This window comes from Entelurus aequoreus, linkage group LG21 (genome assembly GCF_033978785.1).
Source record: "Entelurus aequoreus isolate RoL-2023_Sb linkage group LG21, RoL_Eaeq_v1.1, whole genome shotgun sequence".
In the NCBI taxonomy this organism is placed as follows: Eukaryota; Metazoa; Chordata; class Actinopteri; order Syngnathiformes; family Syngnathidae; genus Entelurus; species Entelurus aequoreus.
This window is the reverse complement of record NC_084751.1, coordinates 19,473,084-19,497,869: the sequence shown is the minus strand read 5'-3', so window position 1 is coordinate 19,497,869 and position 24,786 is coordinate 19,473,084. Positions and strand designations below refer to the sequence as shown.

At 39.9% G+C, this 24,786-nt stretch overlaps 1 protein-coding gene across 8 annotated transcripts in view; it reads left to right on the top strand.

The window, feature by feature from the left end:
• LOC133638478 (coiled-coil domain-containing protein 74A-like) overlaps positions 1-21,220 on the top strand; it is a 39,857-nt gene extending 18,637 nt beyond the window's left edge. Inside the window, exons 4-15 of one of the 8 annotated variants that reach the window (XM_062031136.1) lie at positions 378-561; positions 1,675-1,775; positions 1,854-1,907; positions 4,392-4,556; positions 6,671-6,762; positions 6,877-6,954; positions 7,044-7,118; positions 7,224-7,250; positions 7,762-7,866; positions 8,020-8,116; positions 8,227-8,304; positions 20,208-21,220. In XM_062031136.1, the coding sequence (XP_061887120.1) occupies positions 378-561; positions 1,675-1,775; positions 1,854-1,907; positions 4,392-4,503 (451 nt within the window). In that variant the 3' untranslated portion in view covers positions 4,504-4,556; positions 6,671-6,762; positions 6,877-6,954; ... (4 more) ...; positions 8,227-8,304; positions 20,208-21,220. Of the gene's footprint in view, positions 1-377; positions 562-1,674; positions 1,776-1,853; positions 1,908-4,391; positions 4,557-4,658; positions 4,835-6,670; positions 6,763-6,876; positions 6,955-7,043; positions 7,119-7,223; positions 7,867-8,019; positions 8,117-8,226; positions 8,305-20,207 lie in introns of those variants that run through there. The other 7 variants (XM_062031135.1, XM_062031131.1, XM_062031132.1 and 4 more) reach the window with 7 other exon arrangements.
• Positions 21,221-24,786: the final 3,566 nt, after the last annotated feature.

Sequence of the window (24,786 nt, the reverse complement as noted above, 5' to 3'; positions counted from 1 at the left end):
GTCTCCAGCTTACTGACAGTTTGCAGCGCCTCAGGCTTTATATTAAGATGCTTGCCCCCCATTTTTTACAGAGTTGTCCTCTAAAATGTTGGAACATATACACAGGGTTGGCCTCATCATTTCAATAAAGAAATGTTTTTCCCTTAATGACGTTATAAAAAGATACACTTTTGAGAGAAGCTTTGAGCACCCTCTCTCAAAAGTGGATCAAACAAATTTGGGAGAGTATCCTTTTTTTTCTCCGCTTTGTGCTCATAAACAGCCACTAGAGACACATATTACAGTCACATTTTCATAATAGGGACCTTTAATTGTGTCACAATCCAATAAGATGAATGATATAGATTCATGTTAACTAACATTCTTATGTTACGTAGTGTGGGAGGTTGCAGAGAAACTCTAGGACCCTTCAGACCTAAACGTGGCTCAGGTACGTCGGGGGCACAGCCTCGACAACTTCACACCAATCCATCATCCCATCCACCGCACGCCTCCAACCTGCGGGATTGTGAGCTCATCATCCAGCAGCTCTACAGCACCAACAGTTTACAGTCTCAAGAAGTATGTATGGAGTCAAGAAGCTTTCCTGCTATCCGGTAGTAAAATAATACGTACAGTGGTTCCGGAAAGTATTCACAGCGCTTTACTTTTTCCACATTTTGTTATGTTACAGCCTTATTACAAAAAGGAATACATTCATTTTTGTCTATTAAAATCTACACACAGTAATACCCCATAATGACAATGTAAAAATGTTTTTTATTTTGCAAATGTATTAACAATATAAAATCACATATACAAAATGAACAGCCTTTACTCAATACTTTACTGATGCACCTTTGGCAGCAATTACAGCCTCAAGCCTTTTTCAATATAATGCCACAAGCATGTCTGTACACTGCTGCATTCATCTTAGTTTAGTCAGGAAGGTCAATCTGTCAGAGCTACAGCATTCCTCTGTGGAGAGAACAGAACCTTGCAGAAGGACAACCATCTCTGCAACAATCCACCAATCAAACCTGTATGGTATAGTATCGAGACGGAAGTTATTTCTTAGTAAACGTTTGCCAAAATACACCTGAAAGACTGACAGACAATGAGAAACAAAATGAACAGGTATGATGAGACAAAGATTGATCTCTTTGGCGTGAATGCCAAGCATCATGTTTAGAGGAAACCAGGCACCGCTTATCACCAGGCCAATACCATCCCTACAATGAAGCATGGTGGTTGCAGCATCATGATGTGGGGATGTTTTTCAGTGGCAGGAACTGGGAGACTAGTCAGGATGGAGGAAAAGATTAATGCAGCAATGTACAGAGACATCCTGGATTAAAAACAACACTTCCCATCCAACCTGATGGAGCTTGAGAAGTGCTGCAAAAAGGAATGGGTGAAACTATTCACAGATAGGTGTGCCAAACTTTTGGCATCGTATTCAAAAAGACTTGAGGCTGTAATTGCTGCTAAAGGTGCAATAACAAAGTATTGCGCAAAGGCTGTGAATATGTATGTACATGTGATTTTTAATTTGTAATACATTTGCAAACTGTTTAACAAACAACATTGTCATTATGGGGACAAAAATAAATGTATTTCATTTTAGAATTAAGCTGTAACATAACAAAATGTGGAAAAAATGAAGACTTGTGAATACTTAACTCTGTCTCCTAGATTGTGCGCTACAAGGCTTTGCTGACAGATATTGTACTCAACAAGAAAATCACCCCAGAAAACTACAACCTGACCAAAGAATACCTCATTGATAGTACCAGGTAAAGTATAAAAAGATAAACTATCACCAAAATATATGCAATTTATTTTTTATTCTTATACCAGGTTTCTTTTTTCAGCAAATTTTCAGACAGCAACATGTTTCCTAAACTGGGTCTGCAAACAGCAAAAACGTACGTAAATATATCTCTATCATATGTATTGTCTACTTTGTTATAAAACAGATGCTAATGCATACTCTGCAGTGCAACCAACTAGATGGGAGACTGTTGGGACCAATTATTTTATTTGATGGCACATTTCATTATGTTTGATAATTAAATTAATAATATACTTTAAAGGGGACATATTATGCAAAACCGACCTTTCTTACCTGTATCTGTTTTTGTGCATTTCAAAACCCCATTAGTCACGAAAATTTGGAAATCAAACTAAGGAGGGATTGCGGAGATATTTATAAAACAACCTAAAGCCTTCCTCCAAACATTCTTCAAACCAGCTGTTTGGAATTTTAAACTTAAGTGATGTATTTTGCCAGAAGGTATTCACAGTGCTTTAGTTTTTGTACATTCTGTTATTTTACAGCCTTATTCCAAAATGGAATACATTCATTTTTGTCCTCAAAATTCTACAGACAATACCACATAATGACAATGTGATTTAATTTTTAATTTTGCAAATTTATAAAAAAAAAAATCATGTGTACATAAGTATTCACTGACTTTGCTCTCAATACTTTGTTGATGCTCCTATGGCAGCAATTACAGCCTCAAGTTTTTTTTAATACGACGACACAAGCTTGGCACATCTATCTTTGGGCAGTTTCGCACATTCATCTTAGCCCTTTCCTCTTTCACCTCTCAAGCTCCATTAGGTTGGATGGGAAGCGTTGGTTTTAATCCAGGATGTCTCTGTACATTGCTGCATTCATCTTTCCCTCTATCCTGACTAGTCTCCCAGTTTCTGCTGCTGAAAACCACCCCCACAGCATGATGCTGCCACCACCACGTTTCACTGTTGGGATGGTATTGGCCTGGTGATGAGTGGTGCCTGGTTTCCTCCAAACATAATGCCTGGCATTCACGCCAAAGAGTTCAATTGTTGTCTCATCACACCAGAGAATTTTGTTTCTCATGGTCTGAGAGTCAGGTGCATTTTTGGCAAACTTTTTTTTACTGAGAAATGGCTTCCGTTTGGATACTATACCATACAGGCCTGATTGGTGGATTATTGCAGAGATAATTGTCCTTCTGCAAGGTTCTCCTCCCTCCACAGAGGAATGATGTAGCTGTGACAGGGTGACCATCAAGTTCTTGGTCACCTCCTGACGAGACTAAGATGAATGCAGCAATGTAGAGAGACATCCTGGATGAAAACCAATGTTTCCCATCCAACCTGATGAAGCTTTAGAGGTGCTGCAAAGAGAAATGGGCGAAACTGCCCCAAGATAGGTGTGCCAAGCTTGAGGCCTCCTATTAAAAGATACTTGAGGCTGTGATTGCTGCCAAAGGTGCATCAACAAAGTATTGAGCAAAGATTGTGAATACTTACGTAGATGTGATTTTTTAATTTTAAATAAATTTTCAAAAATTTTAAAAATATGATTTTCATAATGTTATTATGGGGTATTGTGTGTAGAATTTTGAGGCCAAAAAATTATTAATTCCAGTTTGTAATAAGGCTGAAACACAACAAAATGTGGAAAAAGTGAAGCGCTGTGAATACTCTCCAGATGCACTGTACATACCGGCTGTGAGGAGACACTCATTTCCCTCCACATTGATAATGTCATGCTCCAACGGTCCAACCTGTGGTGTTTCGTTATGTCGTGGAATATGCAGCACACAACACCTTTTCTGGGCAATATACTGTAGAAGTGCGATCTTGATAACATAACCTATTTTTAACGCTGTGGGAGACGCATGTGTTGTGATGGTGCGTCTGGAATATTACATTATTGAACATACGTAAATAATCGGTATTTGGACGTTTGTCAATCAAGCAATCACAATCTATATAGCCCTTAATCACAAGTGCCTCAAAGGGCTTCACAAATCACGACATCCCCTGATCTGAACCCACATCAAGGCAATGATTTTTTGTTTATGGATTCAGTATCGCCACGTTCTAATCGGTCGAACTGCGGGCGAAAATTGGCCCCCAGGCGACACTTTGGACACCCCTGCTTTAGTAGATCGGGCACTCAATGTCATGTGAAGCTTCTTTGTAGGGAAACTGTAGAAAACAAAGTGAGCCCAAACATTTTCCTTTAGAGAGGCAGGGCTTATGTATTTTTTGTCCTCCTTGCTGAGACTTTAGCGCCATCCTTTTTGTAAAAATACCCTACGCTGCCTGACAAACAGTATGTAGAGTGAAGGAGAAGGCTTGAAAAACAGCTTTTTATTAATAGATTATTAACATTTGGATCGATTCAGAATCCGAATAAATAGGAATTGTGAATTTGAAAAAAACTTAGTGTGTGAGAAACGCTACCACTCAGTTCAGTGAATTCTTGAATTATTATTAGCATGAATCACATTTCACAGCCTTATAGTGAGGCTGACTGTGGTCATTTTGACTCAACATACTTGCCCTTAAGCACTCCTCCTGTAGGTGTGATGCTACAAGCATACAAAATAGCCTCTTGTCTCTCCCAGGACTGGTGTGACCCTGCCAGCGCTCACACAAAGCATTAGCTCCACCATGGCAGAGCGCCAGAGGAGGGCTCGTGCCATGCACAGAGGCCATGTCAAGGCCACGGTGCGTTGAGAAGACAACATCATCATCACCTCTCAGCACCAACCACCTTCAAGATGGCTAAGGTACATTTGTTTTCAGCAAATTCACTCAAAGACTGAATGTAATCCTGTATATAGTTCCAGTAGCAGATTCATGCATGTATTTATTTATGATCTATTTGTTAGGTGTTGGTGATTACCAAATGGACAGGTAAAGCTCATGTGGACAAAAGTTTTAGGACCGTTGAACAACTCCATATTTTCACTTCCTGTGGGTATCATGAAGTAGAAGAAGTTTGTGTATTAAATCATAACATTATCGCAGGAATTCGAAAGTATATTTTCATTAAAAGTTGGACTTTTGGACCTACAGTATTGCGTGCTTATTTTAAATAAACATACTTTTCCTAAATAAAGTTAATAATGGTGTGAACGTTTTTATTATCTTGCAGAGATTGTTATGCTATGCCAGGGATCCCCAAATTTTTGACTCGGGGGACCACATTGGGTTAAAAGAATTAGGCCAGGTACCTGGCTATCTATACACACACACACTATATATATATATATATATATATATATATATATATATATATATATATATATATATATATATATATATATATATATATATATATATATATATATATATATATATATATATATATGTATGTATATGTTGAGTTGAGTTTGAGTTTATTTCGAACATGCATGCATACAACATGATACATCACAATTTCCAGTTTCTCTTTTCAACATGTTTGAAAAGAAGTAGGAAGAAGCAGAGTTTATTTAATCCTACCCCTTTTCTTTTACATAACAGTTGCTAAAACTTTTGTTCACTTCCTGTTCTCAATTTATTCACAATATACTCCATAAGTAATCACAATAAAAATAAATAGATAAATAATAATTGGTGAAGTAAGTTATATTTCATATGATAAGATAAGTAAGATTATTTTGAGAATGAAAGAATGGATGGATGAAATACATTCAGAATGTTTATCATGGTTCTTCTTTGTACTTTGTAAACACTTTAAGTTTGAAGAGTTTCTTGAAGTGGATCATATTAGTACATTGTTAGATTTCTTTGCTTAATCCATTCCATAATTTAATTCCACATACTGATATACTGAAGGTCTTAAGTGTCTACGTGCGTACAAATGTTTTAAATTACATTTTTATCTAAGATTATATTTTTAATTGTTGTATATTCTTGGGTAGCAGGTTATAGTTTGCTTTGTTTATAATTTTAGCTGTTTGCAAATTCACTATGTCGTGGAATTTCAGTATCTTTGATTCAATAAATAAAGGATTTGTATGTTCTCTATATCCAACATTATGTATTGTAACTGATCTTTTTTGTAACACTGTTAGTGAATGAAGTGTACTTTTGTTATTATTTTCCCATATTTCTACACAGTAACTCAGATATCGAAGTTGAAACATTAGCTCTGTATTGGTTCTCTTCAAGTATTCTATTTTTATTTGTGAAACTCTCTAATCTGTTATTGAACAGTTTTTCAATGATTTTAGAAAATTGTGGAAGTAAAGGAACACGTCTATATTTTGTAAATTGATGTTTGTCTCCAGTCTTATAAATTGGTGCAACTTCAGCTATTTTTATTTTGTTTGGAAATTTACCTGTTTGAAATGATAGGTTACTTATATACATGAATGGTCCTGGGATGTCTTAAATAACCTTTTTTATCGTTTCCATATCAATTCCCCCCTCTAATGGGCTCCCCACCCATAGCAGGGGCCATAGAGGTCGGGTGCAGTGTGAGCTGGGCACAGCCGAAGGCAGGACACTTGGCGGTCCGATCCTCGGCTATACACTGAAAAAAATTTGGAGTGCCATTTACTTAAAAAAAGCTAGGTAACAATTTCCACACAGAAATTATTTGTAACTTTTACTTAGGAAATAGTCAAGTAAAGTTTACTTGCCAGCAAGAATGATTTTTTATCAAAAACACTCAAGTAAACATTACTAGAGATTTTCTTTCTTAGAGACAAAATGTACTCACTCTTTCATAGTAAATTTTACTTAAAACTACCTTTGTGTCTAGTTACAAAACTCTTATAAAAATGCTTGATTTTCAGGATAATTTAACTAGTTTTTCTTTACTTTATTCGGAGCAATATTTAAGTAATATTTACATATTTAAGCTACCACCTACAATATGGTTACCCAACAGCCATCGTCTCGGGGACTCGGATGATAGCGAAGAAGACCCGGGAAATGGTGACCTCGCATCTCTGGGGTTGGCAAGCCAATTGCACAGGCATTGTAAGGAATAATCTCTTAACATCGAAAAAACGAAACCACCACATTAATATTAAAGATATGGTTAACATTCTTAGTGCTAAAGATATTCCCCTCTCCTTGTATCCCTTCTCCCAGCTCCACTGTCTCGCCGAGTGCCAGCAAGAGTCATGAGTACTTGTCAACTCGACTCCTCAACTGGAGATAACTTTCTAGGTAAAGACTGATCTCCGAAATAATATCTCAGCATCCAGTAACAATGGTTAACAGATCACAACCATTTAATACCAATTTATCTCCCTTAGCACCTCACCATGGGGAAGGACGTCTTCATATGCCTTCACCAGCACCTGCATTAAACATGCAGAGAGTTACACAAGGTAGGGACTGATCTTTGTATACACTACACCCATAATTTCAAACCCTACTTTACGATTGAGCTGAAGTTCTGACTATTATGACCTGTACTTTTACCTTTTTTATAGTTCTTACCACCTTGGGGCACCATTCGGGTAAAAGCTCAGCTCATCTTACTTGCTTATTTGTATACACTAACACCTGTGCATGCTTTTGTCCACGTTGTTCCTTTGACGATGAATAAATACCCCTTTTCTTTCTTTCTACATTAAGGATGCCTTTTCATCTGATTAAATTTATAATGAACAGGGACATTGCGGTTGTCCCAAGTGGATGGTATGATGATGGGATGGTTTTCTGGCCCAGCTATAAAAACACAGACATAATTAAAAGGGCCGCTTTAAATTAGGAGCAGCATGAGCCAAACTGGCCAAGATTTGACGTTTCTGTTGTCCGAACTTGTGGTATGCAAATTTATAAATTTCTTGTTTAAAAATAACGTCATAGTTGCTTCTCTTTATGCTTGGAATAACCTATTGTGTCTATGTTCTGACCAGGTCTCTTGTAAGAGAGAGACCTGATTTATTTTCATCAATAATAATAATATTCTGTTCAGCTCTACAGCTAATTTGAAACTCATGTTCATTTTAACATATTAAATTTTAGACAACTACAAATAATGCAACAATATGGAAAGGGCTGCGACACCTCAGACCTGCAATCTGAGGCAGAGAATGAGGAGCTGCCAGAAAAAAGGAACAGGAAGCCAGTGTAAGTGTGTTCCGTCTTGTTTTTGTCATGTTTCTACAGTAATAGATAGGTTATTTCCGGTAGCATTCAAAAATAGACCAGAGATGCTTGTACTATATGTATATTTGGCAATTTTGGTATTGCAATAATCCTAATGATATGGTTACCCAACAGCCATCGTCTCGGGGACTTGGATGATAGCGAAGAAGACCCGGGAAATAGTGACCTCGCATCTCTGGGGTCGGCAAGCCAATTGCACAGGCAGAGTAAGGTATAATCTCTTAACATCGAAAAAAACGAAACCACCACATTAATATTAAAGATTTGGTTAACATTCTTAGTGCTAAAGATATTCCCCTCTCCTTGTATCCCTTCTCCCAGCTCCACCGTCTCGCTGAGTGCCAGCAAGAGTCATGAGTACTTGTCAACTCGACTCCTCAACTGGAGATAACTTTCTAGGTAAAGACTGATCTCTGAAATAATATCTCAGCATCCAGTAACCATGGTTAACAGATCACAACCATTTAATACCAATTTTGCCTTCACCAGCACCTGCATTAAACATGCAGAGAATTACACAAGGTAGGGACTGATCCCTGAAATATTAGTGAATAGATAGGCCCCTTGGGTATTATCAGTCATGGTTAACTGATGACTCTCTCACAATGCCCACCTCACTAGGAACGGCAGTCCCTCCTCGACTGTTGTTTGTTGTTTGCGCTTACGCGCCAAACGGCAGCTCAGAGTACCCACCCTTTTTTGATTCACTCGAGGGAGTACTGAGAGTGCTCCCCCGGGTGATTCCCTCGTTCTACTGGGGGACTTCAACGCTCATGTTGGCAACGACGGTGAAACCTGGAGAGGCGTGATTGGGAAGAATGGCCGCCCGGATCTGAACTCGAGTGGTGTTTTGTTATTGGACTTTTGTGCTTGTCACAGATTGTCAATAACAAACACCATGTTCAAACATAAGGGTGTCCATATGTGCACTTGGTACCAGGACACCCTAGGCCGCAGTTCCATGATCGACTTTGTAGTTGTGTCATCGGATTTGCGGTCTCATGTTTTGGACACTCGAGTGAAGAGAGGGGCGGAGCTTTCTACTGATCACCTAGTGGTGAGTTGGCTGCGATGGTGGGGGAGGATGCCAGACAGACCTGGCAGGCCCAAACGCATTGTGAGGGTTTGCTGGGAACGCCTGGCAGAGTCTCCTGTCAGAGAGAGTTTCAATTCCCACCTCCGGAAGAACTTTGAACATGTCACGAGGGAGGCGCTGGACATTGAGTGGATGATGTTCCGTACCTCTATTGTTGAGGCGGCCGATTGGAGCTGTGGCCGCTAGGTGGTTGGTGCCTGTCGTGGTGGTAATCCTAGAACCCGCTGGTGAGCGGTGAGGGATGCCGTCAAGCTGAAGAAAGAGTCCTATCGGGCTCTTTTGGCTCATAGGACTCCGGAGGCAGCAGACAGGTACCGACAGGCCAATTGGTGTGCGGCTTCAGCGGTCGCTGAGGCAAAAACTCGGACATGGGAGGAGTTCGGGGAAGCCATGGAAAACGACTTCTGGACGGCTTTGAAGCAATTCTGGACCACCATCCGCCGCCTCAGGAAGGGGAAGCAGTGCAATGTCAACACTGTGTATGGTGGGGATGGTGTTCTGCTGACCTCGACTGTGGATCTGTGGAGGGAATACTTCGAAGACCTCCTCAACCCTACCAGCACGTCTTTCTATGAGGAAGCAGTGCCTGGGGAATCTGTGGTGGGCTCTCCTATTTCTGGGGCTGAGGTTGCCGAGGTAGTTAAAAAGCTCCTCGGTGGCAAGGCCCGGGGGTGGATGAGATCAGCTTAAGGCTCTGGATGCTGTGGGGCTGTCTTGGTTGGCAAGCTGTATCGACCCGTTGTGGTGAAGAAGGAGCTGAGCCGGAAGGCAAAGCTATCAATTTACCGGTCGATCTACGTTCCCATCCTCACCTATGGTCATGAGCTTTGGGTCATGACCGAAAGGACAAGATCACGGGTACAAGCGGCCAAAATGAGTTTCCTCCGCCGGGTGGCGGGGCTCTCCCTTAGAGATAGGGTGAGAAGCTCTGTCATCCGGGAGGAGCTCAAAGTAAAGCTGCTGCTTGTAACTTGTTTAAGAAATGTTCATATGCTTCAACACCCTCTTTTTCATTGTACGCATTGTCCCAATCTTGCTTTTGTAGCTCAATTTTGAAAGCAATCATCCTCTTCTCTGTGCACAGTCTTCGAAATGTCCTTTTGTCTCCCATGTTAAATCACCAAAAATGATTCCTGGGCGCGGCACCGCTGCTGCCCACTGCTCCCCACTGCTCCCCTCACCTCCCAGGGGGTGAACAAGGGGTTGGGTCAAATGCAGAGGACAAATTTCACCACACCTAGTGTGTGTGTGACAATCATTGGTACTTAACTTTAACTTTATGTTCCCATGTAGTTTCCATCATATATTGTAAAAACTGGCAGATGATCACTAACGTCGGTTATAAGTAGTCCACTTGTAGTGTTATCAAAATCATTGGTAAAAATATTATCAATAAGCGTGGCACAGTGTCCTGTGATTCTGCTTGGCTTTGTGATTTTAGGATATAACCTGATGCTGTACATTGTATATATATATATATATATATATATATATATATATATATATATATATATATATATATATATATATATATATATATATATATATATATATATATATACACATATATACAGTATATATACATATATATATATATATATATATATATATATATATATATATATATATATATATATATATATATATATATATATATATATATATATATATATATATATATATATATATATATATATATATATACGTATGTGATGTTCCGCTGCCTGGTTTAGGATTTCCATTAGTTCTGTTTTTCAGCACCCGGGTTTGTGCTGATCATCTTCACCTGCCTCTTATTAGTGGTTAGGACGCTCACCTGCCCCCGGGCGCTAATCATAGAGTTATTTATTCCTGCCTCTCGCCACACTTGGTCTGGCTGTTTTGTTTGCTTCACGCAACGGTTACGTTTAATGATTCTTGCTTCTTGTTCCGGTTTTTTATGCTAAGCTTTTACGTTAGCGTTGCCATAGCTTCCCGTGCAACCCGCACGCTTTTCTGTTTATTTATATTCTTGCCTGATTTATGAAGAATAAATAATTTTCCTACCTGCACACTGCTTCCGGAGGTCCGTCTGCATCTTGGGGAAACGAACCGCGCATTACCATGCAACCCAACCGTAACAGAAATAATGCTATTCGGTAACAGTAGAAGGAAAAGTTCAACACAAATACAAATAGAGGAATAAATATTGAAAGAGTAAATTAAATCAAATTTCTAGGTATAATGATTGATGATGAAATGAACTAGAAATGTCATTTAAAAAATATACAACGTAAGGTGGCAAGAAACACGTCAATAATGAATAAAGCAAAACATGCATTGGACCAAAAATCACTTCATATTCTCTACTGCTCGCTAGTGTTACCATATCTGAGTTATTGTGTAGAAATATGGGGAAATATCTACAAAAATATGCTTCAATCACTAACCGTGTTACAAAAAAGATCAGTTAAAATAATACATAGTGTTAGTTATAGAGAACATACAAACCCTTTATTGAATTGAGAATACTGAAATTCCACAATATGGTAAATTTCCAAACAGCCAAAATTATGCACAAAGCAAACTATAACCTGCTACCCAAGAATATACAACAGCTCTTTTCAACAAAAGAGAAGAAATATATTACCTTAGAGAAAAATGTAATTTAAAACATTTGTATGCACACAGAACATTAAAACCTTTAGTATATCAGTATGTGGAATTAAACGATGGAATGGATTAAGTAAAGAAATCAAACTGTGTACTATTATGATCCAATTCAAGAAACTCTTCAAATTGTTCACAAAGTACAAAGAAGAAAAAACATGATTAATATTTTGAATTTATTGATCATCTTATTTATCTCACCCTAGGAAATACAACTTACTTAATTAGTTATTTATTTCAAAAATGTTATGCTATTATTTATGGAGTGTATTTTGAATACATTGAGAACAGGAAGTGAACTAAAATGTTAACAATTGCTATGTACTGGATTAAATAAGAACTGCTTCTTCCTACTCCTTTTCGGACATGTTGAAAAGAGAAACTGGAAATTGTGATGTATCTTGTAGTAATTCCTAGGCCACCTACTCAGTGGCCTAGTGGTTAGAGTTTCCGCCCTGAGATCGGTAGGTTGTGAGTTCAAACCCCGGCCGAGTCATACCAAAGACTATAAAAATGGGACCCATTACTTCCCTGCTTGGCACTCAGCATCAAGGGTTGGACTTGGGGGTTAAATCACCAAAAATGATTCCCGGATGCGGCCACTGCTCCCCTCACCTACCAGGGGGTGAACAAGGGGATGGGTCAAATGCAGAGGAGGAATTTCACCACACCTAGTGTGTGTGATGACAATCATTGGTACTTTAACTTTAACTTAAATTGTATGTATGTTCAAAATAAACTCAAAACCAAAAAACAAATATTGATAATTAAATGTAATTTTACAGTGAGTAAATGAATGACACATTGACACATGAGTAATTATTTAAAGATGTATTTATGTCTCATTTGACTGTCCGCATGCAAGTCATTCTGTGTTTGCCTTTTGGCGACAGCATCTTACTTATTTGCATGGAAGGGGAAAATACTCCAGCTAACACTTGACACATCTCAGTAGGATGAGGTGTTTTCAGAAAGTGGTTGTGGTGTTTCCGAAGAACCTACGACTGACAGTCAGCAGCACACTAGAAAATCTTACTTTGGCCTTCATGGTCAATCACAATAGTCGCTAGTGTTAGTTTATTGTTTGTCTATTATACACATGTTTTCTCTTGTTTTTATCATGACTGTATGGAAACTCAATGGGCTCACTTCTATTAATATTCACAGGGTGTTGCAGGGTGCAGAGCTTCTCTGTTGTGGCAGCTGCAGCCACAAGGGAAATGGTGACTAAAACCTGAAAGCAGAAAAAAAAACGGTGCTACCCTTTTTTTTCTACATCTATTCAAAACTAGTGGCACCCTATTGGACGGTTTGTCACGCTTGTTGGCTAACACCTTCTCCCTCTTCATATACAAATTGGTGTTTTCATTTATTGAAACACTGCACTTAATAGCACTCGCTTCCTTGCAGCATGTTATGTTGATTCTGCCTACTCCTTGATAAATTAACGTCAAACGTGATTATGCTAACTGTTGCTTTTGGAACAAGTCCCTGTTGGCAGTAAGCCATGCAGCTAAACGTTGCCTAAAGTAAAATGGAAAAACTACACATTTGGAATTGGTGACGTCACAGCACATCATAACAGCAATCCCTTGTTACTGCGCAACAATGCTGGATCATTTACTTCAGGGGTGTCAAACTCATTTTAGATCGGGGGCCACGTGGAGAAAAATATACTCCCAAGTGGGCCGGACTGGTAAAATCACGGCACGATAACTTCAAAATAAAGAAAACTTCAGATTGTTTTCTTTGTTTAAAATAGAACAAGCACATTCTGAAACTGTACAAATCATAATGTTGTTGGGTTTGGTTTTTTTACACTTACATGTTGCGGTTGATAGTATTCTATCTTTATTTGTGGTTATTTATACTTTCTGAATAAATGATGTGATAATGTTCATCAGTCAACTCATTGGTGTTAATTTTCAATCTATCAAAATAAAAAAATAATATCAAAATCTAATTACATGATGTTATTTATGTAGTTTGCTCATTTTCCTTGACTGGTGCACTAACATCATGTGGTTTATGTTTTTTACATATGTAGCATAACCTACAAAGATACAAATAATTGCTATCGCGACATCTAGTGGAAACATTTAGAACAGCGGTTTCTTTCATAAAAAAAATTTTGGCTCATTTTTATACTTAGCAAACTCATCCCGCGGGCCGGATAAAACCTGTTCGCGCGCCTGATCCGGCCCACGGGCCGTACGTTTGACACCCCTAATTTACTTGTTATAGTTTGAATTACTGTGCACAGATAAAACAGGTATAAAAATACCTCTATGGACTGTTTGATATATGTGCGTGCTACAAGTTTTTCCAGCGGTTGTCCCTATACAGATCACTGGTGTGCGTGAGTGACAGGAAGAAAAGCTGTGAAGTTGTCTGCCACCAAAAGTTGGTTTGCATATATAAATCCCTGCATCCTGAATATACACTACCGTTCAAAAGTTTGGGGTCACATTGAAATGTCCTTATTTTTTAAGGAAAAGCACTGTACTTTTCAATGAAGATAACTTTAAACTAGTCTTAACTTTAAAGAAATACACTCTATACATTGCTAATGTGGTAAATGACTATTCTAGCTGCAAATGTCTGGTTTTTGGTGCAATATCTACATAGGTGTATAGAGGCCCATTTCCAGCAACTATCACTCCAGTGTTCTAATGGTACAATGTGTTTGCTCATTGGCTCAGAAGGCTAATTGATGATTAGAAAACCCTTGTGCAATCATGTTCACACATCTGAAAACAGTTTAGCTCGTTACAGAAGCTACAAAACTGACCTTCCTTTGAGCAGATTGAGTTTCTGGAGCATCACATTTGTGGGGTCAATTAAAGGCTCAAAATGGCCAGAAAAAGAGAACTTTCATCTGAAACTCGACAGTCTATTCTTGTTCTTAGAAATGAAGGCTATTCCACAAAATTGTTTGGGTGACCCCAAACTTTTGAACGGAAGTGTAAGATGAGACATCGTTTTTAGGAGTCTTGTATTTGGGTCAATGCATTTGTAGGCCACAGTTAATTCCCACACATTCCCAGTTTAGCATTCACTCCTCCGCGTATTTGCAGGTTTCTTATTTTGCTTGAAGAAAATATTAGAAGTTAAATAGAATGCAATTTTACGACCCTATCTGCAGTGGAGAACTAGTACTGCAGCTATGATCCAAAAGAGGATCACACATTTTATTCACTTTATATTCTGCAAAAGAAAAATGTGTGAGTGCTTCAACTTAAGAGTGTTTTGAGATAAGAGCTGCCTCTAAGCCACAAGTGTCAAACTCAAGGCCCGGGGGCCAGATCTGGCCCGCGACATCCTTTTATCTCACCCACAAACCAGTGGCGTGCAGTCACTAGAGGCAGGGGAGGCACGGCCTCACCTGCCATCATGGAAAGAAAAAAAAAAGTAAAAAGAAAAAAAATTCATTAAATTGTTATATGTATCCAGTGATTATACTAAAGTTATTTTCCATTTAACTTCACCAGTTTTAGATTATTTTTATTTTTATTTTCACATTTGCCGTTCAAATACTGAGAAGAGACGGTGCGGTGATCAGCAGCCAGTTGAGGCACGTCACTGCGTTGTGCCTCAACATGGATTGTGCAATGACTCGGCTAACTGCTGGCCTGCTGTGCAGTGAGACCGTATTGCTATATGAATTATATTATACATTTCCATAGTTTAGTTAGCTGAGGTATATAATGTCCAGTGTATTTTGTCAACAACTGTATGTGTGTGACGTATTTATTGTGCTGAGCGATCATAAAACTGGAGGCTCGTCTCATAACCCCGCCTCCTGGTGCCAAGCATCTCCGCCGCAGAATGCACCGCCCGACGGGAGCGCCACACCAACCAAAGCCCACACCCAAACCCTCCATGTGCAAGACCGAATCCACCCAAAAAAAGTCACTTAACAAGAAGCCAAAAAGTGCAAAAACAACAATGCTCGCGCGGCGCGCCGGAGGAGCCGTGAACAGGGACACAACATTAGGTACACCTGCAGACTGAAGCGCGGATTTCATATTTCATTCATTCACAACTCTTCCAACACGAACACCACTGTTCCCGCACTTATAAGTAAAGGTAAGACCATAATAACGTTGTTTTTTATTAAATTTGCTTTTTTGTGTGCTACAGTTTGTAAGTGTAAAGTTAAAGGCCTACTGAAACCCACTACTACCGACCACGCAGTCTGATAGTTTATACATCAATGATGAAATCTTAACATTATAACACATGCCAATACGGCCGGGTTAACTTATAAAGTGACATTTTAAATTTGCCGCTAAACTTCCGGTTCGAAACGCCTCTGAGGATGACGTATGCGCGTGACGTAGCCCGGGGAACACGGGTATGCCTTCCACATTGAAGCCAATACGAAAAAGCTCTGTTTTCATTTCATAATTCCACAGTATTCTGGACATCTGTGTTCGTGAATCTGTTGCAATCATGTTCATTGCATTATGGAGAAAGAAGCTGAGCAAGCAAAGAAGAAAGTTGTCGGTGCGAAATGGACGTATTTTTCGAACGTAGTCAGCAACAACAGTACACAGCCGGCGCTTCTTTGTTTACATTCCCGAAAGATGCAGTCAAGATGGAAGAACTCGGATAACAGAGACTCTAACCAGGAGGACTTTTGACATCGATACACAGACGCCTGTAGAGAACTGGGACAACACAGACTCTTACCAGGATTACTTTGATTTGGATGACAAAGACGCAGACGTGCTACTGTGAGTATGCAGCTTTGGCTTCTAAACATTTGATCGCTTGACCGTATGTGCGCAACTTTTTGTTGCGTATGTACGTAACTTTTTAAAAATATATAAGCTTTATGAACCTTGGGTTAGGTGAACGGTCTTTTGGGCTGAGTGATTGTGTGTGTTGATCAGGTGTTTGAATTGTATTGGCGTGTTCTATGGAGCTAGGAGCTAGCATAGGAGCTAGGAGTTAGCATAACAAAGACGTAGGTGTTTTTATGCAGGATTAATTTGTGTCATATTAAATATAAGCCTGGTTGTGTTGTGGCTAATAGAGTAAATATATGTCTTGTGTTTATTTACTGTTTTAGTCATTCCCAGCTGAATACCAGGTACCGTGAGTATGCAGCCTTGGCTGCTAAACATTTGATAGCTTGACCGTATGTGCGCGTCACGTACGTAACTTTTTAAAAATATATGAGCTTTATGAACCTTGGGTTAGGTGAACGGTCTTTTGGGCTGAGTGATTGTGTGTGTTGATCAGGTGTTTGAATTGTATTGGCGTGTTCTATGGAGCTAGGAGCTAGCATAGGAGCTAGCATAACAAACACGCAGGTGTTTTTATGCAGGATTAATTTGTGGCATATTAAATATAAGCCTGGTTGTGTTGTGGCTAATAGAGTATATATATGTCTTGTGTTTATTTACTGTTGTAGTCATTCCCAGCTGAATATCAGGTACCGTGAGTATGCAGCCTTGGCTGCTAAACATTTGATAGCTTGACCGTATGTGCGCGTCACGTACGTAACTTTTTAAAAATATATAAGCTTTATGAACCTTGGGTTAGGTGAACGGTCTTTTGGGCTGAGTGATTGTGTGTGTTGATCAGGTGTTTGAATTGTATTGGCGTGTTCTATGGAGCTAGGAGCTAGCAGAGGAGCTAGGAGCTAGCATAACAAACACGTAGGTGTTTTTATGCAGGATTAATTTGTGGCATATTAAATATAAGCCTGGTTGTGTTGTGGCTAATAGAGTATATATATGTCTTGTGTTTATTTACTGTTGTAGTCATTCCCAGCTGAATATCAGGTCACCCCCGGCTCTCACAGCATCTTCCCTATCTGAATAGCTTCAACTCCCCACTAGTCCTTCACTTGCACTTTACTCATCCACAAATCTTTCATCCTCGCTCAAATTAATGGGGAAATTGTCGCTTTCTCTGTCCGAATCTCTCTCACTTCATGCGGCCATCATTGTAAACAATAGGGAACTTTGCGTATATATTCAACTGACTACGTCACGCTACTTCCGGTAGGGGCAAGCCTTTTTTTTTATCAGATACCAAAAGTTGCAATCTTTATCGTCGTTGTTCTATACTAAATCCTTTCAGCAAAAATATGGCAATATCGCGAAATGATCAAGTATGACACATAGAATAGATCTGCTATCCCCGTTTAAATTAAAAAAAAATCATTTCAGTAGGCCTTTAAAGTTAAGTATACCAATGATCAGGGGCGCCGAAAAGGGGGGGTAAAGGAGACGGATTCTAGGGGCCCATGATGGAGGGGGGCCCAGAGAGGCCCCTAATGATGATGAAATTATAATACAGAAAAAATAATGACACTAAGTTATTAACTAACATATAATCACACATGTTTTATTTTCCATGTCCTGGTAACAATACCTTTATTTGTTTTGGAAGCATCAACCCCTGCAGGGCCCTCCCTTCCCCCCATCTATTTACGTAAAATGGTTCAGTCCGACTGGATCAGCTGCAGGTAGAGCACCGGCGATTTGTCCCAGACAGACAGCGCCACAGCGGGCAAAGCGGAGGAGACAGCAGTATGCCTCAAAAATCAGGCAGCCAAAAAAGAAAGGAAAATAAAATAAGAGAGGAGAAGGAGTTGAAGGGTCGACAATATGTCACAATATTTCCAAAAAAGGTGGGTTTGTTAGTTGTGGTGGAAAGTTATGCATATTAACTTTGTCCCTGTCTGTGGTAATAATTATTACCACAGACAGCTTAAGCTAGCTCACTTTTCTCACCATGTTAGCTCAAGAAAACTCTGGATTTTTACATTTTACTGCTATATTAGTTAAATAATCAATCCAGTCAAACATTTATCAAGCTGTTCTTATTCAATAATAGTTGATCTCCCCTCTGTCAAAATGATGCCTCATTCTGAACAGAGTCAAGTGCACCAGCAGCAGCAGCAGCAGCTGTCTGTCAGCCCCCAAATCCCCTTGCCCCTGAATCAGCCCCACTGCCCCCACATGAGGAAGGAGGTGAGCAGCTGTGTGTGTTGAAATAATAATAATATAATACAAAATATAATACATTTTACTACAGTCTCAAGAATCAATGGTGCAGCAAATAAATGACTCAAAATGAATTCCATTGTATTCAGAGTGCTCAGTTCTTCCCCTACTGTACATGTCAACTGTGATGCTGTTCTTCTTTCAAAAATATGGTAATGATAGTCAAAAATACCATTAAAATGCATAATTGTATGTAAAATAGCATCAAAAAATGTTGCCGCTGTGTTGGGGGCCCTGTAAAGATTCTTTTCATGGGGCCCAAAATCCCTAGAGGTGCCCCTGCCAATGATTGTCACACACACACACTAGGTGTGGTGAAATGTGTCCTCTGCATTTGACCCATCCCCTTGATCACCCCCTGGGAGGTGAGGGGAGGTGAGGGGAGCAGTGGGGAGCAATGGGCAGCAGCGGCGCCGTGCCTGGGAATAATTTTTTGGTGATTTAACCCCCAATTCCAACCCTTGATGCTGAGTGCCAAGCAAGGAAGAATGCTGGTATGAGCTTTTAAACATAACCCGTTAACTGCTGCCAATCAAATGGTGAATAAGATACTCTTTAGGGTTTATACGTTTGTAAATCTGACTGTGATAAAGTCAGTGCCTCACCTGACATGAACCTCACCACACGCCACTGCCACAAACACCTGGAAATGATATGTGTAAATAAAGTACTTAATATTTTCTCACTAAATGTAATAGATTTTTTTCATTTTGACAGAAAAAATATATGTATATGCATTTTAAACTTTAATAGTATCCAATATTGCAACAAACGTTACAGTATATCATCATACTTTCCAAACATGTTTTTGTCTAAATAAAAATACTTAACTTTACAGCAAACTACCCATCAAATTAATAAAAATGACAATACATTTTACGTTGTTCTTTACAGCATATTACTGTAAATTGAAAAAAACTACTACTGTTTTTTGCATTAAAGTTCTGTTGACTGAGCTGCCAGTTTTTGACTGTAAACTCTACGGTTGTTGTTTTTAACGATGTATTACTGTATATGGAAAGATTTGTTTTTATAGTTGAAAAACTGACAGCTAAGTTGCCAGAATAAGAAAATAACTTCTACTGTTTTTCCATTAACAATATAATGTTGTAAAAACAATGTCAATTTAACACAAAAAATGATGGCAACTAAGCTGCCAGCTTTTTCCCTAAACGACTCTAATGTCAGCCAAGGATGTTAAAATAATATCCAAACGTTGGACATTTATCCATTAAATATGGAGAAGATGCTAATAGTGTGTTCAATGGAGCAGCAGCTCGAAGATGAATGCTGTACATTATTATATTACTTGATAAAACAACTGTAGTCGTTTAAACTACATTATATTATACAGTTTTTTTTTTAAATAAAAGGAGGCATATTGCATGTTAGAATTGTTATTTTTAAGGGTGTGGCAAGCACCCATTAAATTAATTTCAATCCATTTCAATGGGCGGCGTTGATTTGAGATACAACTGCTTTGTGTTAAGAGTTCCATCACAGAACCAATTAAATTTGCACAATTCACACAGAGACATCCTGGATGAAAACCAACGCTTCCCATCCAACCTGATTGAGCTTGAGAGGTGCTGCAAAGAGGAATGAGGGAAACTGCCCAAAGATAGGTGTGCCAAGCTTGTGGCATCATATTCAAAAAGACTTGAGGCTGTAATTTCTGCCAAAAGTGCATCAACTAAGTATGTCAATGGGATGTTTTCATGTTTTTATTTTAATTAAATTTGCAAAACATTTTTAAAAAACTTTTTCAAATTGTCATTATGGAGTATTGTCTACAGAATTGTGAGGACAAAAACAAATGTATTCCGTTTTGAAATAAGGCTGTAACATAACATGTGTAAAAAGTGCTGTGAATACTTTCCGGGTGCACTGTAGATATTTACTGATGTTACAACTTGGAAAACCTGTCACGGCCCGGGCGCACCTCAGTGGGTATTCATCTGTGCGCTGCGCTGGGTGCACCTGCAAGAGCGCACCTGCAAGAGCGCACCTGCAAGAGCGCACCTGAGCGCGCCACTCCGGCTTCAGCAGGCAGCTGCAATCAATCTGCTATCTGCACACCTGTCGCTGATGAGCTCCCTGGGCTTCTTAAGCCAGTGCAAACCTGTGTTCCGGGCCAGAACGTAGTTTCCTGTTCCGTACAGTAAGCCAACTTGTGTCAAGCTCTATGCTCTCTCTCTTTGTGTTCTTTCCCGTCATGCTCATTGTGTCCTGTGTCGTGTCGTTCCAGCAGCATTCCTCCGTCTCCTGATTGCGAGCTGTGTGTCTCATCTCCCCGTGTTCCTTCTGGTTCCCTGGCTGCCTCTTGGACCTCGATCTCCCGCCTGGACACGGACTTTTGACGCCTCGTTATTGCCCCCGACTTCCTGCCTGTCTCTGGACCTTCGAGCCTGCCTTGCCCCTCTTGATCTTCCGCCTCTCGCTCAACGCTCCTAGTAACATTTCTCAGTTAATCGCTACACAGAGTCACACCATACATATTTTGGATTATTTTACACACTTCATTTCTATTGTAATATAAAATAAATAGAGCTAAAATGACATCCCTGCATTCTGTGCCGTCTTCTTCTCCCCCGTACCGTAACCAAACCGTCACAAATTGAGCAAATTCCAAACGGCTTGTATGAAGGAAGGCAAGAGCCCAAAAAAAGTCTGCGAGCGACAGAGTGTTTTCTATTCGGCTCCAGTACTCTGGAATGCCCTACCAGTAACAGTTAGAGATGCTACCTCAGTAGAAGCATTTAAGTCCCATCTTAAAATGCATTTGTATACTCTAGCCTTTAAATAGACCCTTTTTTAGACCAGTTGATCTGCCGTCTCTTTTCTGCTCTGCCCCCCTCTCCTGTGTGGAGAGGTTATCAGGTGACCACAGATGAAACGCTAGCTGTTCAAAGTCGGGACCCGGGGTGGACCACTCATCTGTGCATCAGTTGGGGACGTCTCTGCACTGCTGACTTGTCTCCATTCAAGATGATGCCCTGCTGGCCCCACTATGGACTGGGCTCTCACATTATTAACTGAATCCACTCGACGGGGTGGCGGGTGGGGTCCCCACATCTGCGGTGCCCTCCAAGGTTTCTCATTGTATCCTATTGGGTTGAGTTTTTTCTTGCCCTGATGTGGGATCTGAGCCGAAGATGTTGTTTTTTTTCTTGTGGCAGCCCTAAATATAACGAATGGCTGCTAACAGCATAAGCTAGCTGGGTTAGCAGAACTATGATGTTAAAGGCCTACTGAAATGATTTTTTTTTATTTAAACGGGGATAGCAGATCCATTCTATGTGTCATACTTGATCATTTCGCGATATTGCCATATTTTTGCTAAAAGGATTTAGTAGAGAACAACGACGATAAAGTTTGCAACTTTTGGTCTCTGATTAAAAAAAGCCTTGCCCCTACCGGAAGTAGCGTGACGTAGTCAGTTGATCGCCTCCTCATATTTTCCTATTGTTTTCAATGCAGCTAGAGCGATTCGGACCGAGAAAGCGACGATTACCCCATTAATTTGAGTGAGGATGAAAGATTTGTGGATGAGGTACGTTAGAGTGACGGACTAGAATGCAGTGCAAGACATATCTTTTTTCGCTCTGACCGTAACTTAGGTACAAGCTGGCTCATTGGATTCCACACTCTCTCCTTTTTTTATTGTGGATCACGGATTTGTATTTTAAACCACCTCGGATACTATATCCTCTTGAAAATGAGAGTCGAGAACGCGAAATGGACATTCACAGTGACTTTTATCTCCACGACAATACATTGACGAAACACTTTAGCTACGGAGCTAACGTGATAGCATCGTGCTTAACTGCATACGGAAACAAAATAAATAAATCCCTGACTGGAAGGATAGACAGAAGATCAACAATACTATTAAACCATGGACATGTAAATACACGGTTAATGCTTTCCAGCCTGGCGAAGGTTAACAATGCTGTTGCTAACGACGCCATTGAAGCTAACTTAGCTAGGGAGCTAACATGATAGCATCGGGCTCAAATGCCGATAGAAACAAAATACATAAACCCCTGACTGGAAGGATAGACAGAAAATCAACAATACTATTAAACCATGAACATGTAAATACACGGTTAATGCTTTCCAGCTTGGCGAAGCTTAAAAATGCTGTTGCTACTGACGCCATTGAAGCTAACTTAGTAACGGGACCTCACAGAGCTATGATAAAAACATTAGCGCTCCACCTACGCCAGCCAGCCCTCATCTGCTCATCAACACCCGTGCTCACCTGCGTTCCAGCGATCGACGGAAGGACGAAGGACTTCACCACGATCATCCGTGCGGTCGGTGGCTAGTGTCGGCTAGCGCGTCTGCTATCCGAGTCAAAGTCTTCCTGGTTGTGTTGCTGTAGTCCGCCGCTAATACACCGATCCCACCTACAACTTTCTTCTTTGCAGTCTTCATTGTTCATTAAACAAATTGCAAAAGATTCACCAACACAGATGTCCAGAATACTGTGGAATTATGAGATAAAAACAGAGCTATTTTGTATTGGATACAATGGGGTACCGATACTTCTGTTTCACTGGTTACGTCACGCGCATACGTCATCATCCAAAGACGTTTTCAGCCGGAAGTTTCGCGGGAAATTTAAAATTGCACTTTATAAGTTAACCCGGCCGTATTGGCATGTGTTGCAATGTTAAGATTTCATCATTGATATATAAACTATCAGACTGCGTGGTCGGTAGTAGTGGGTTTCATTAGGCCTTTAAAGGCCTACTGAAATGATTTTTTAAAATTTAAACGGGAATAGCAGATCCATTCTATGTGTCATACTTGATCATTTCGCGATATTGCCATATTTTTGCTGAAAGGATTTAGTAGAGAAAATCGACGATAAAGTTTGCAACTTTTGCTCGCTGATAAAAAAAAAGCCTTGCCTGTACCGGAAGTAGCGCGACGTCACAGGAGCTAGTATTCCTCACAATTCCCCATTGTTTACAATGGAGCGAGAGAGATTCGGACCGAGAAAGTGATGATTACCTCATTAATTTGAGCGAGGATGAAAGATTCGTAGATGAGGAACGTTACAGTGAAGGACTTGAGAGACAGTGATGGACGTATCTTTTTTCGCTCTGACCGTAACTTAGGTACAAGCTGGCTCATTGGATTCCAAACTCTCCTTTTTTTATTGTGGATCACAAATTTGTATTTTAAACCACCTCGGATACTATATCCTCTTGAAAATGACAGTCGAGAACGCGAAATGGACATTCAGTGCCTTTTATCTCCACGACAATATATCGGCGAAATGCTTTAGCTACGAGCTAACGTGATAGCATCGTGATTTAACTGCATATAGAAACAAAAAAATGAACCCCTGACTGGAAGGATAGATAGAAAATCAACAATACTATTAAACCGTGGACATGTAAATACACGGTTAATGCTTTCCAGGCTGGCGAAGGTTAACAATGCTGTGCTAACGACGCCATTGAAGCTAACTTAGCAACGGGACCTCACAGAGCTATGCTAAAAACATTAGCTCTCCACCTACGCCAGCCAGCCCTCATCTACTCATCAACACCCGCGCTCACCTGCGTTCCAGTGATCGGCAGAAGGACGAAGGACTTCACCCGATGCGTTTGGCGGCCCGGAGACGTAGGAAGTCAAGGTGAGGTCGGCGGCTAGCGCGGCTAGCGCTCCAACAAAGTCCTCCTGGTTGTGTTGCTGTAGTCCGCTGCTAATACACCGATCCCACCTACAACTGTCTTCTTCGCAGCCTTCATTGTTCATTAAACAAATTGCAAAAGATGTCCAGAATACTGTGGGATTATGAAATGAAAACAGAGCTTTTTGTATAGGATTCTACGGGTACCATAACTTCCGTTACTCTGACTTCGTCACGCGCATACGTCATCATACCGCGACGTTTCAGCCGGATATTTCCCGGGAAGTTTTAAATGTCACTTTATAAGTTAACCCGGCCGTATTGGCATGTGTTGCAATGTTAAGATTTCATTTTTGATATATAAACTATCAGACTGCGTGGTCGGTAGTAGTGGGTTTCAGTAGGCCTTTAAATTTGGTACACAATAATGACCTTAACAGGATTGTATAAAATTAGGGATG